General features: G+C 38.4%; 2 protein-coding genes, 1 long non-coding RNA gene and 1 other non-coding gene across 4 annotated transcripts; 1 reads left to right on the top strand and 3 right to left on the bottom strand.

Annotated features, from left to right (window-relative positions):
- Window positions 1-375: 375 nt before the first annotated feature.
- LOC104440742 lies at window positions 376-2,009 on the bottom strand. Its single transcript, XM_010053700.3, has 2 exons — window positions 1,665-2,009; window positions 376-775 (listed from the first exon to the last, which is right to left on the bottom strand). The coding sequence occupies exons 1-2, from the start codon at window positions 1,712-1,714 to the stop codon at window positions 568-570; spliced, it is 258 nt and encodes an 85-aa protein (XP_010052002.2). The 5' UTR covers window positions 1,715-2,009; the 3' UTR covers window positions 376-567.
- A 1,354-nt stretch (window positions 2,010-3,363) lies between these two features.
- LOC104440741 (photosystem I reaction center subunit psaK, chloroplastic) lies at window positions 3,364-4,481 on the top strand. The gene is made up of 3 exons (XM_010053699.2): window positions 3,364-3,543; window positions 3,680-3,763; window positions 4,138-4,481. Exons 1-3 carry the CDS (start codon window positions 3,463-3,465, stop codon window positions 4,363-4,365), a joined length of 393 nt encoding a protein of 130 aa, XP_010052001.1. The 5' UTR covers window positions 3,364-3,462; the 3' UTR covers window positions 4,366-4,481.
- Window positions 4,482-4,841: 360 nt separating this feature from the next.
- Window positions 4,842-4,914, bottom strand: TRNAR-UCU. The gene has a single exon. It is a non-coding gene; the product is annotated as a tRNA-Arg (tRNA).
- A 6,098-nt stretch (window positions 4,915-11,012) lies between these two features.
- LOC108959450 lies at window positions 11,013-13,166 on the bottom strand. The gene is made up of 3 exons (XR_001986996.2): window positions 12,968-13,166; window positions 11,976-12,046; window positions 11,013-11,118 (listed from the first exon to the last, which is right to left on the bottom strand). It is a non-coding gene; the product is annotated as an uncharacterized LOC108959450 (long non-coding RNA).
- Window positions 13,167-14,634: the final 1,468 nt, after the last annotated feature.

Here is a 14,634-nt window from a genome sequence, read left to right as displayed (position 1 = left end):
TCGATAAGCAATTCTTCTTCTTTCAAAGCTTTTAACTGGTGCTGTTAAGGTACTTGTTATCAAGGTCCTCTTGGAATGTGTCAGGGCTTGTGTTCTCGATGACCGAAAGGGAAACGGGATTTTAGTCAACCCATGGAAGGCTAAATAGGAATGCAACTTTTAGCTTTCTGGAGTTCATACCTCTTATTGCTCCAGGAGTATCTATGGAATTTCAGGCGTCATATTTTGCTCTTTGGCAATTGTCTCCTTATTATGATTGTGACCAGAATATTAAAGTCGATAACTACTTCTAGAACAATAACAGTGGATCTTTTGTAGCAGCCTCCTTCCACCTTCACTCCTACTTACCTTCCCTGCTCTCTTGCTTTCAGTTATAAAAAAAAAAAAATGCTTAGATTAGTTACTGCTTCAAGCATTGATGCATGAATTCCGATGCCAGAAAATAAGCATTCCTCCTATCTGAAAGGGGAAAAAGTAGGGAAAAAACAAGCACTTATTTTTTGGACACGAAGACTACAAATGTCGCCTACTGATAGGAACTGAAGATTTGCGTCTTCCATTGCTGGTTCAAATCTGGTTTTTGTGTCTGACTTCTTCTGTTTCTTCCATACCCTGGAACAGCACGGGGTCTGCAATCTCTTCTGCTTCACCAGATAATGCTTTTTCAACAGAGTCATGGAGGTTGAAACCTTCGCCATTAGCATGCCTCTTCCCAGCGAAAATCTCTAGCGAGACGATGCTGTAACTGTAGATATCTCCATGTCCTGTCACTTGGCTTCTCACACCATAAGTGAAGAAAAAGGAAAAGGAAAAATCAGAACCTATGTAATTGTAGAAGCATACTGCGATACAGATTATGCGAAGGCACTACACTACACTCAAATGCAATTGATGAGCTACCCTCTGGCCACATTTTTTCAGAAGTCAGACAACACTATATCTCTAGGTCATGTCTGAAACAGCGATGAAATATATTATTGTTCTCTACCAGCTCAACATATATACATAGTCATTCTGCATTTAGCTTCATATGGTATCAGAGTAGGGAGATTTTTTATTCAAATTAAAACATTTCCTTGCTTTACGTTGGCAGCTTAAGTTTTTGGCAATGACGGATATATTCATGTGGGTGCATGTGTTTATCTTGACATGTTTGCCTAATGGCAAAGCTACCGTTGAGATTTTCTTCATCTTCACTAACTGTATTTTGCCCATTCTAGGGTTTCATTAAGCGAGCTGCATCAGTCGGATCAACTATTTGGAAACCCAGTACGACCATCTAATCTTCTCCTTAGAAGATTAATGCGTCATCCATTTCCCTGAAACAATTCCTAGAGGTAATTCTTTTCACACTCATTTCAATGCGCTATACTGCCGAACAAAGATCAAATTGGATCAGCAGCTCGAATTCACGACCTAAAATATCAATTACTGACCAACATGATATCGAAAACAGAGCTTCGATTCCAAGTCCCCGGAAGAATGATGCTCTGAATATACTGGTCCAAATTAACCAAACGTTTCTAGGAATTGTCTGAGGAAGCATAGTGAATCAGCGTGCAAAAGCTGCGGTTGAGGTAGAATTCTCGTTCTCTTGACCTCCTTTCAGCTTTACCTGAAGAGGGAAGCAAAAAGACTAGGAGGAGAAAGCACATAGAGTTCACCTGGACTCGTTCCCTTTATTATCAATTCCTGAACAAGCTGTCATGACCATCACAAGATTACAAATGTTTTCTCAGTGCCTCACGCTCGGCCATGAAAAGGCTTCACTAAGACACCGATGAAAGAGACTTCTTGGAAGAGGTCGAAGCCGGATCGTGCCTTTTATTTGTACACCGCCAGAGGACAAGAATCAGTGACACCGTTAATCCTAACACTGATGAAGCAACGGATTGAACCGGTTTTGAAGCCTGGTTCTATTTTCTCCTCTTGAGAGCCTTGACGATGCACTTAGGAAGACAAAACTCGGGCACTCCATGGCTTAGCTTTAGGTTTCCAACTACGGAGGGGATGCTCACATTCTCGACTAATTTATTCGGTTCTTGTGCAATCGAATCCTCAAGAGTTATTTGATTAATGATATTGAGTCCTTGAATCGCCAGCCATTAACAGATATCTCTGTTAAATTTGCTGCCTGGTGGAAATTAACTTATAGGAAATTATTTTTTGGATTTTTCGGCATTTGGTTTCAGAAAATCAAGTAGTAAAAAAAAAAATATATTTTCTATCAATGGAAAAAAAAAAAAACTCTTCAATAGAAATGAAAGGAGGAAATCATTTTAATCCTCTTTCTTTCAGCCAGACCAAGCACCTTCTGTGCACTCATTTTATTTATTTTTTATACTTTTTATATTTTCTTTTATTTTTTCAAAAAAATTGCATTTCTAATTCCTTTTTTCTTGTTCTTTTTCCTTCTTTTTCGGGCAGTTGCCAGCTATGCTAATCGAACATAGGCGAGAGACAAGCTTGTCCAAAACCAATAAGGCTCAAGCTTGCTGGATCTAGTAAGGTGGAGTCTCACTTGAGGTTGGCAAGCTCGAGCTCGCTAGATTTAGCAAAGGGAAGCCTCGCCCGAGGCTGGCTTGGCTCGACTCACCAAAATTCGGTGAGAGTCGGCAAGGCTCAATCCTCGCCTATGGCCAATTGGTGATTGACCAAGGAAGAAGGAAAATGAAAAGGAAAAAGATTAAAATAAAAATAAAAAATATAATATTTTGGTAATTTTTTTTAGAAAAATTCAATTTTTCATACCAGAGAACGAAAAATATATTTAGTTCATTTTCAGATTTCAACTAAAAAAATATCCAATTTTTTTTTTCAATTTCCTAGAAAGTAACTTCCTAGAAAAACATTACGGAGCCTAAGTTAGAGGATTAGATTGCGAAACAAAATAATTTCGTAGATCTAATCATACATTTCATAAGAGTTAGGGAGATAAAAGTGTACTTAGTGAGTATAAACCTTATAATTGAAGATTTTATCCAACAATCGCAAACCTCCAATATAATTGAGCCCTTGGACGGCACGAAGTTTCATAAATCTCGATTCTAATTAAGCCTTTCCAATCTAATTTAAACATATTTTTCAAGTAAACAAATAATAAATCCTAAGCCCCCGGGGGAGGTGGGACATGTTACCATGGTATCCAGACCTCCTCCTCAGGGGAGAGAAATCCTCAGGCGGACCGAAAAACCTTATCCGAACCGGAGAACCCAATGGCGGGATGCCACGTCGGCGGCAAGGATCTTGACGTATCCAACGCTGGGCTCTCCGAGGCCACAGAATGCTCATCTGGCTGTGATGCAGAATCTGCCACCAAGTCTTGCTTATAACCCTTCAGGATTTGCAGAAAACTATTCTGTAAAGTCAAAATCATCAAACCCCAGCTTGAAGAAAGGAGAGACTCGGGAAAATCTGTAGCTTGATCTCACTCTCTCTCTCTCTTCTAGTTCTAGCACGACAATGGCGACAACAGTGATGACATCTCTCCCTCAGTTCAATGGCCTCAGACCCGCTGCTCCAGCGGCTCCTGTGCGAAGCCTGGTAGGAAGCCAGCCCACGAGAAACCATAATTGGGTTTTGCAGGCTGATGGATTTGCTGCTTGTGCATTGCCTTCGTTAGTTAATTTCTGCACCAGATCTTGAGTTAGGTAAATCTCTGTGTTCATGCTGTTTTCAGGCTGCGGTCGTTCAGCCGATGAGGCGCAAGGGAAAGGGAGCGCTGGGGGCTCGCTGCGACTTCATCGGTTCGCCCACTAACTTGGTAAGCCCCACGTAAGCTTTGCATCGCATTGCATTTCATCATGCAGTGTGTTATCTTTATCCGGAGAATTCAATGATGCCCAATGAACTCTTGCTTCTGAATTGGAGTTCTATACATTTCGCCCGAGATCGGGATGGGTCTAGTTACAAGATTCTCCTGTCTTAAAACTGCGACACCTCGAGTCCGGTGTAATTTTGCTAAAGAGAAGTGATTATGGAGCGAATTGTGAGTATAGTCGTCGATGAAACTTTATGGTTCGAGATTGGACTGAGTTCCGACCTGATTCGACCGTCGTTGGAGTTGTTTCGGGTCGATTTGTTCAGAAACTTAGATATTGGTGGACTGAAAATGGGGTGCATCATGTGTGTGTGCAGATCATGGTGACCACAACAACCCTGATGCTGTTTGCTGGGAGGTTCGGGTTGGCGCCGTCGGCAAACCGGAAGGCCACCGCCGGGCTGAAGTTGGAGGCGAGGGACTCGGGGCTGCAGACCGGCGACCCGGCCGGCTTCACTCTAGCCGACACCTTGGCTTGCGGCTCCTTCGGCCACATCATCGGTGTCGGGGTTGTTCTTGGCCTCAAGAACATAGGTGCTCTGTAAAAAAAATAAGGCAAAATGTTGAGGAAGAAATTCCCCCTAGTTTTTGATTTGTTTCGTGAATCTCCTGTCCATACTTTTATTCTCTCCTACTAATATCAAATTAAAATTTTCCCGAATGGCCCTTCGTCAGTAAATTTTCTTTTGACAGAAACAAATGGTTATATAATTACTGCAGACATTTCATACATTTCCGAGAATGACATTTTATGAATGATCAATGTCGCTTAGAATAACTATGAAAATGGTGTATAATTGATCTCCCAAGTATGGAAAAACAATACAGCAATCAATTTAGTTGATTAATTTCGTAAAATATTTTGCAAAAAGCGATAGCAAATACATTAAAAAGTCATTAAATATTTCAAAACGTATGACATAAGACGGAAACCTACAATTCCAACTGAGATTTCATCAAATAATTAAGGAAATTGCACTATTGAAGGAGGGAAAAAAAAAATCCTCATAAAAGTAGAAAGCACGCCCGGTGGGACTCGAACCCACAATCGTCTGATTAGAAGTCAGACGCCTTATCCATTAGGCCACGGGCGCTCATTTGCACGATTGTTCCAAATTAACTTTTAAATAGTATGGGAGAAAATTAGAGTGCCCCCTTTTTTTTTTACTTTCAGAATAGGAGAGTTCTTTTGTGGTACACCGCAGAGGGATAGCTTCAAGTTTTGGGATAACTACCCAAAATGTCCGAGCGCAACATGGTTTATGAAATTTTAATTTATTTAATGCGATCCCTAAACTTTAATCTAGTGTAGAATTTTTTTTTTAAACTTCTAATTTATTCAATGTAATTTCTAAACTTTTGATAAATGTTCATTCTAATCCCTAAATTATATGAAAACGTCTAATATTATCATTCCGCTAATTCAAATTAATCGAATTTGGTAATTTGGCTTTCAATCAGGTAAGTTTGAATGATGGGCAAAAAATAATGTTACACGTGGATTGTTCACGTAAAATATTCAAATTAAATCAAGATATAAAAACCCATGGTATCAAATGACATGGATAATTATTTTTCCAAATTGAAAAAATTAAACAAATTAAAAGAATTATTCTATTCTGTCCAAAAAAAGGATTGTTATATTCTAATTAGAGTTGAACATCTTACATGGAAAATCCACGTTTAATGTTTTCTTTTATCCAACATTCTAATTTACCCTATTGGAAGACAAATCAGCAAATTTACCATAAATTTGGATATTTTCATGTAGTTTAAGGACTATATTGAATATGCACGAAAAGTTTATGGACCACATCAAATAAATTAAAATATTAGAGACAACATTCTAATTTACCCTATTGGAAGACAAATCAGCAAATTTACCATAAATTTGGATATTTTCATGTAGTTTAAGGACTATATTGAATATGTACGAAAAGTTTATGGACCACATCAAATAAATTAAAATATTAGAGACAACATTACACATTGAGTTAGAATTTACGAATTATTTGTGTCATTTTTTCTTCAATTTAATGTCCTATCCCTAGAGAACAAGAAAAGCTTCACGGACAATTAAAATAAAAGAAACTCCCTCAGCGCGGGCGAAGGAGTAAGGTCAGAGGGAAAATCGCAAGACCAGAAAGTTCAAGCAACTATGAAGAGAGATACAATAAACTCGTCCCCAGTTTATAATGGCCATTAAATTATGTTGATATTCGGACGAGATCCAATTTATTTCCTCGACTCTAGTGTATTCATTACATTTAAATAATGTAGTTTAAGGATGGTACTTGCATTGATTTGAAACTAAGTTATCATGAACAATGCATTACATTTTAATGTAAAGGACCGAGTAATTTTTTACCCTTGCTTTTGTTGGGATGGTGCAGTATGAAGCCCAATACCTTCATTCAAAAGCTTAAACCAATGATTTATGAACCAACTAATATATAATAACTGCTCTATACATTCGGGCATCATTTTGCATTAGCTTCCTATGGGCTCGCATGGGCACACATTGCTTCATTACAATGCCCAATACTTTCATCTGGGAAAATCGCTAAGAGGATTACAAGTCTGAATCTGTTAATATATTTAGTTGGACCTACATTCACTAAAAAAGCTTAAGCTAATAAGTTATGAGCCAATTATGATACTTTAAGTGCACTATGCCATATCAATTCTCTAATATGGAATTTTTCTCACATAACTCATACGTGTATTTTAACAACTTTAATATTTTAACTATATGTATAAGCTTATCTAAAGGGAATAGAAAATTGTATAAAAAACATCGTATATTAAAACTAGCCATTGTTCAATTCGTGCATGGTGCTGATTTTTTCATAATAGAGGAAGCAAAATCGAGCCTTTCGTACCTATCAGCTGCACCAAGCACGCCAAGTTCATTACAACCATTGTTATGGCAAAATTCTTGAGTAATAGACTTGCACGTGGGCTTAATACATGTTATACCTTGAAGTTGGTGAATTCGACATAGGATTCACCGGTTGGGACACATTGGACTCACATCATAAATGTTCGCTCCAACATTCGGTAGATTCTTAAAATCCACTGTTGTTTTAAATGAACTCATGGGAACTCTCATAGCTTACGAGGTTGAGCTTGAAAAAGAAGAGTACAACTCGAGGTAAAATGGATATTGCTTTTAATGCTCACCCTTTCGATGCAGATAATACAAAATCAAACCAACGATGAAAGTAGCCTTACTCACCAAAAGGTTTAAAGGCTACATGAGAAGAAGAAAGAAGTAAACGGAAAGAACTGAGCAAGAGTTAAAAAAGAAAATAAGAGTAAAAAGAAAAAAGCAAAGAAATCACATTTTTCGAATGCAAAAAAACATAGACACATAAAACCGAAATGTGTTCGGTTGAAGAAAAAGAAATGAAAGATGGGCAAGAAGATGAAAGCACTGGAAATCCATACTTGGACTAATATAGATGTTATCGCACGAATCTCCTCTCGTTTATGTTAGAGTTTCTCCTCGTGTCATGCTCGAGTCTTCCCCGATGTCTTCAGTCTTCCCAGTTCTTCTTCTGCACTGGGCAAGAAGATGAAAGCACTGGAAATCCATACTTGGACTAATATAGATGTTAAGATGCACATATGAGTGAGTTGTGTTAAAGAACTCCCGTATCGCAAGATTGGTATGGTATGAAGTAGTTAATATATCATAATTGATCTATAACTTATTGGCTTAAGTTTTTGAGTGAACGTGGGTCCAATTAGATATATTGATAAATTCGGACTTGGACTCCCTCTTGGAAAATTTCCCCAGGTGAAGGTATCGGGTTTCTACTGCACATTCCCAACAATTGGTATCAAAGCCGATGATTGTGGTTTCTAGGCAAGTGGGTGTTGTGATATAGCAATAGGAGCCCGTAAGGCTGACGTTGGGCCAAAAGGAGACCTAAATTAAGGGGGAGTAGACTTAACACTAAGCTCACACGTGAAAATGATATTATTAGGATGCATGTATAAGTGAGTTGTGTTAAAGAAATCCTACATCAGAAAATTGGTGTGGTATGGAGTAGTTAATATATCATAGTTGGCCCATAACTTATTGGCTTAAGTTTTTAAGTGAATGTGGATCCAACTATTGACTGGCTTGGACTTAGACTCTCTCTTGAAAATCTCCCCAGGTGAAGGTATCGAGTTTTTATTGCGCACTCCCAACAATAAAATGAGAGTCCAACAAACAATGGTGATGATATAGAGATAAGTTAACCTTTGTTTGATAGTTCATCTAGAATCAGAAGATGATAAGGTAGAACCACTTGAACTTACACAATGATGAAATATGACATGCTTAAAGAAATGTTTGAAGTCCGAGCTTAAAGTGAAATTTCTTCATTAAAAGAACAAAAATTTTCAAGGAAAAAAAAAAGATACCAAACCGATGAAGTCGAGTCTACCAAAATAGAATGCTTTTATAAAAAGGAAGGCATACGAATTTTCAAAATGTTTGTTTGGTAGAAAACTCAATAATATAGGAAATTATTTTTCGGTAAAATATTTTCTAGAAAAACTATTGGTTTTCCTTTATTTGGTGATATACAATTGAAAATGTATTCTAATATTTGGATATTATTGAAAAATCATGATTTTATTTCAAACAAAAAAAATCGAATTTTTAAATTTTTGTTCAAAAAATTCTAATTTCTAATTCTTTTATTTTAGTATTTTTATTTTTTAAAAATTCAAATTTTATTTATTGTTAATTTTCTTTTTTTCTTTTCTTCCTTCCTGCATTGCTGCTGGCCTATGACAACAACAAGCAAGCATCGCCTCATCAATGTCATTGGAGCTCGAGCTCGCCAGGAATGTGTGAGCTGTGGGCTTGTTAGCCTCAGTGGACCTTGAGGTTATCGAGATCATATGAGCCTTGTGCTTGTTTGGAGCGAGTGAGCCTTACGCTCACGGCCTTGGCAAAGCCTGAGCTCGCGGTTGACAGAGGAAGGTGGAAAAAGGAGAAAGGAAAAGGAAGAAAAGAGAAAAAAAAATAAATGAAAAATAAATAATAAACTCAAGTTTTTTTAAAAAATAATTTAAATTTTAAATTTTTTAAATAATTTAAAATTTATTTATTTTTTTAAATATAAAATTTATATTAACCAAGGGCCCCGAGACTAGGAAAATATATTGGAAAACATTTTCCAATTCTTTTAGAGGAGGAATCGTATTTCTGAACTTAAACTATTCTAAAAAAATATTTTCCATTAACTTATTTTCCTAAGTGAATCAAACTTTGGAAAAAAACATTTTTCGCGAAACAAACACGACCTACATTAGGTTACATCCACAATACAATCAAGAGCTTTTCTAAAATAATAAAAAAATTTCTCATCCAACTATCAATTTCACCACCGATCTAATTTTTAAAATTAATTAGAGCACAAAATTTCGCATGTACTCATTGTGATCCACCTGGACATAATCGAAGCAATTCCTTTATTTGTCTCTAATATGAAAGGACCCAATTATATATGGGTACCGAAGAGGAAATGAATTTTTCTTATCTTATAGGAACTCAACCCAACCAAGATAAAAGAGATGCATAGTGGATGTTAGGCTAAAATATAGCGCAAATGCCAAAACTTGACAAAAGTGAACATTTAAGTGTTGAAACTTTCAAAAGATACACTTAAGTGCTTTTTTTTTTGGTTGAAAATTGAGACATTTAAATGCAAAGTTTGGGGAAGATAACTGAAAATTTGATGTGTCATATTTTTATTAATATAAGTGGTCTACAACGCATGCCAAAAAGCTTATTCAACAACGAAGATGCAAGACGACATGATTTTGCCCCAAAAATTGAATTTTAATGTATATATTAATTAAAATAAATTAAAAGAACCAATTTTCTTTTTTTCTTTTTTAAATAGGTGAAACTTTTGACAAGGGCCTACACAACCCTTAGTAGATGGCAATTGGCAGCCCTTAGCCCCTTTGGGCAAGGGTTGGCGACTCTCGCCGGATTGGGAGAAGGGCACAACCTTCGCGAGGGTTATAGGCACTAGCCGCTCGACAAGCTCGGCTGACCCTCCCTCCACTGTCGTTGGCTCTTGCTTGTAATGGTAGGGCGGCGGCGATGAGGGCTATGCAAGCCCTCGGCCAATGCTGCTATTTCTTTTCTTTTTTTAAATTTAGTTCTTCTAATTTATTTAATTATTATTTTTATTAAAATTCAAATTTGGAGGTAAAATAATGTCGTTTTGGGCTTATATAGCTATGTGATCACCAAAAACGATGTTGTTTTACACTTAAGGGCGCGTTTGGTAACGTTTCTGTTTAAAAATTGTTCTAGGAAACAGAAATAGAAAAAAGTGTTTTTGTTCCTGGGAACAATTTCTGAACAAAAAAACGCGTTTGGTAAATCGTATAAAATTTCTGTTTCGGAATAGAAAAAGAACAGAAACACGTTTGGTAACTGGTAAAAAATTGTTTTACGGAATAGAAAAAGAACAAAAAACACGTTTGGTTATGTACAAAATTTATGTTCCAATTTTTTTCCAATTGTTTTTTTTTTTTTTTATAAAATGTGAACTTGGTATTGAATTATCATTATCATGAAATGCTTATCAATTTAATTTTGTTCATATTAAGTGAAAACAAACATTCCAAACTTGATCATATTTGCTTAGTCGGAATAAATATTTTAAGTTTGTACCAAAATTTTCCCATTTGTTTTTTTTTTTAAATAAAGTGTAAACTTGACTTTGAATTCTCATTATCATAAAATGTTCATCAATTTAATTTTGTTCATGGTGAGTAAAGTCAAACATTATGAACATAGTTATAAGTGCATACTCTGAAGAAAATTTTATAAATAAACTTTGTTCCAAATTGTTCTCACGTGCCTTTTTTTTTTCAATAAAGTGTAAACTTGGTATTGCATTATCACTCTAATGAAATGCTCATCAATTTAATTTTGTTCATGGTTGGTGAAGACAAACATTTTGAACATGATCATGTGCATACTTGGAACAAAATTTCATCAGTAAAAATCCCACCATAAGAGCTACCTGAAAGAAGAATACTTCATAGATCTCTACGTAAACCATTTCATACATAACATCATAATAATGAAGTAATATAGTTCATTGTTCAACTTCATCACATTGGATTTGATAAGTGAATACTTAAAAACAAAATTACAAAAGTCGGAAACACAAAGTCATGAAATTTCAGGCATAATATGTCTTCGTGGATTGGCACCGGCAAGGCGGAACTTTGGATGGATCCACCGAAGTTCTCAAAGCATCAGTGTTCACCTGAGAATGAATCAACCAATTGAGGATGTACCTTAAGTAAAGAAAAATTCAAGACAAGCAATAAGGCAACAACGAAACAACACCCTCCATTCTCTGCAAATCCATAACTTAAAGAGAAAAAATCGAAGCATTATAGTCATAAGATATCAAGGATCTCGCATAATGTATAATCCCCAACATTCCTACAAAAAAAAAGTCGAACAACGTTGTTCTTATAGATTCACAAAGAATGTACTAAATGAACAAGTCGACAACGTTGTTCTTCTCACGTGCCTTTTTTTTTTTTTTTCTGTTCTTTTCTATTCTTTCACTTTTATTTTTCTCCTCCCCTTTAGTCTACCCCTCTACACGTTCTCTTCTTCGGGCGTCATCTTCTTCCATTTGTCTTTCTCACTTTTAACACCCATTTTTTCCTTTTTCTTCCTCGACTTCCAATTGGATCAAAATGTGGCTGAGTCGCAAGGGTTCATAGAGACACACAGAAAATACTAATATTAGACCAAATCCAAGCAATACGGGGACAAAACGCAAATTGAGAACAACAGGAGATATTTGCCATAGAACAACAGGATCGCGGGACAACAGGATCGTGGGACAAAGATCAACAGAACAGCAACTCGTCATGGTGTCAAGGAACGCCAGCAAAGGCCAGATCTAACAACACCCATCAATACATCATATTCATGTATACGTTGGAATATTCCTCCTTCTTCTTAGTGAACCGCTAGTTTTGTCATTTCAAAAACAAGTAAATGCATAGACTCGCGTAACCAATCAATTGATAAACATCCTTTGATAGACGAATGAAGAAACCAAGGAAAACCAATCAACACAAGCACAAAAGAAAGAGTATTTACCTCTATATTGAGAGCCCAATGGTCAGTTCTTGGAAGACCCGGAAAGAGAATGAACCGGGATGAATATGCTACTGCTCATACATGGCAAAGCAGAGCAAGAGAAGGGTTTGGTCAGATTTGAAGAGAGCAACTAGTGACGGTTAAATGACAGCTCCGTGCTCTCTGTGATCTTGCCTTGTATATTTATTCCATGAATGTATCTCTCGCGCTCTCTCTCGCACGTGATGAACGGCGGTGAACTATTTTGGTATTGTAGTGATGGACGGAGAGAAGAGTTCCGAAATTGAGATTTGAGAGCGAGATTTAATAATTATTTCTTGCCGATTGAGAAAAATTATAAGTGCTTAAGTGCTCGGGGAAGAAACCGAAAGATCCAACCTTTGCCCGCCCAACCACCCTTCAACACGGCCGCCGCAAACCCCACACACGACTCACAGTCAAACCGAACTCGCTCGAACTTGCTCGCTGGAGCCTGAGCAGCAGCGAGGCAGCAAGCGTCGCTGCCTTGCTCGCTTGAGCCGAGCCTGAGCAGCAGCGACGCTCGCTGCCCTGCTCACTCGAGCCGAGCCCGAGCCGAGCCCTAGCAGCAGCGACGCTCACTGCTCTGCTCGCTCGAGCCGAGCCCGAGCAGCAGCGACGCTCGCTGCTCTACTCGCTCGAGCCGAGCCCGAGCCGAGCCGAGCTCGAGCAAGAGCGACGCTCGCTCCGCTCGCTCGAGCCGAGCCCGAGCCCGAGCAGCGACGACGCGACGCGCTCCGCTTGCTCGAGTCGAGCCCGAGCAGCAGCGACGGTCGCTGCTCGCTCGCCGCCTGTCTCGAGCGAGCGAGACGAGCCGCTGTCGCGGATCTGGGCAGCAACGCCGCCTGATCTGCGAGACTCGCTCGAGCAAGCGGCTCGCAGATCTGGGCAAGCGCCGCTCGAGCGAGCCCTAACACTCGAGCTCTCGCCGAAGTGAAGACAATCAGTGAAGGAGGAGAGGTGACGACGTTTACCTGGTGAAGGAGCAGCATTTGTCGAGACAGAGGCCGCTGTCGGCGCCGGAGAAGACGATGGAATTCTCTGCTCGCAGGAGGAGGCGCTCGTCGCTCGTCGCAGGTCGCCGGAGGAGAAGCTCGTCGTAGGTCGCCGGAGCAGAAGCTCGTCGCTCGTCGCTCGTCGCAGTCGCAGAGGAAGCTCGTCGCGGGGGAGAGGAGGATCTGTCGAGCACTATCCAAGAAATGAAAAAGGAACACAATTTTGTTCCGTTTTTGTTTCGATTTGTGTTCCAAACGAGAATCTCATTTCTCGTTTCTTTTTTGTTCCTGGGAACAAAAGAACAAAAAAACAGAAAAATTGTTTAAAAACAAAAAAAAAAGAATACAACCAAACGCGGCCTAACTTGTTGGAAGAATGTCACTTCCAATTTTTTTTAAAAATTTTTGCCATTGGCACATAAGTGTTCAATTTTTCTCCGATTTTGACATTTAAGTATATATTTTGAAAGTTTTCACATTTAGGTATCCATTTGTGTCAAGTTTTGACATTTAGGGTATACTTTAGCCATGGATGTTTGAGACAAATGTTGGTAGATTCATCAAAATTCGTGACTCCCACTAGTTGATGGTGGATTGTTGATCTTTGGAGGAATGCATAAAGAGAAGACAATCTCAAGCCCGGCATAAGACGGGGAAAATAGCCCTTACGTGAGGAGAACTGTCAGCATCCTCTAGACTTAAAAGGTTGTAATCTTTTAATGAATTTCTGATGCCACGAGACGGTACGAGAAATCAATCGACAGAAGAGGTTGCGTTCCAACCAAAGATCTAAAAGCTCAAAAACTTCATAAAGAAAAATTTCAGGTTGCAGGCAGATTATGCCTGTCCACGAATATGTCCAAATGATCACAATGGACACCGAAAGAGAGTAGCCCGTCGTTAGCGTTTGTTAATTAGCATGATTGTAAGTCCAAGGAAGAAGCCAAAAACGTAAGAGATGTAGAAAACTAAAACCTAATCAATCATGCAAAGATTTCTCCATCACGTCCTCGTCTGTTTCAGCACTGTGAGAGGGTTGCCTACGCAAGCAGTGGGTGGGGCATGCATCGGCGCCAAGTGTTCTGGTCTGTCTCGGACTTCCTTCGCTCCATTTCCTTAGAAACTAGCACAAACTCCCAATGTTTCCTTTTGTTTTTTTATTTCCTAAGTGACGATTTATCTGCCTCAAAGGTCTACTTCACACACTCACTATCTATGTATATAAATCACGAGCCATTTCAACAAGAAGCAGCTCAAGAGTGTTGCAGGTTGTCCTCTCTCTCTCTCTCTCTCTCTCTGGAGTTTATATGTTCTTTTCTTGTTTCCAATTTTGTTTGAGGCGATTGCTCGGTATTATGTTTGAAAAAAATGGGAGTTCTAATTTCTTTTGGGTCATAGCTCAAACCATGTTTTGGTGATCGTGGACTCAAGTCGAGGAAATTTAACTGGGTTTTTAGTTAGGAACAACGAGCAATGGACTGTGACTTTGCTTGCATTGCACTCTTCAATCTACATAAACCCAGTGACTTCTTGTGATTTCGCCATAATGGGTTTTCTTGCTTAATTTATTTCAACTCCAACTCCCCTACAATATTCATGAGGGATGTTTCTGAACATGTTCATTAATTCAGGGGAAGTTTTTGCCT

Source organism: Eucalyptus grandis, chromosome 4 (genome assembly GCF_016545825.1).
Source record: "Eucalyptus grandis isolate ANBG69807.140 chromosome 4, ASM1654582v1, whole genome shotgun sequence".
In the NCBI taxonomy this organism is placed as follows: domain Eukaryota; kingdom Viridiplantae; phylum Streptophyta; class Magnoliopsida; order Myrtales; family Myrtaceae; genus Eucalyptus; species Eucalyptus grandis.
Note: the sequence above shows the minus strand (reverse complement) of the source record. Positions and strands in the feature narration are given on the sequence as shown.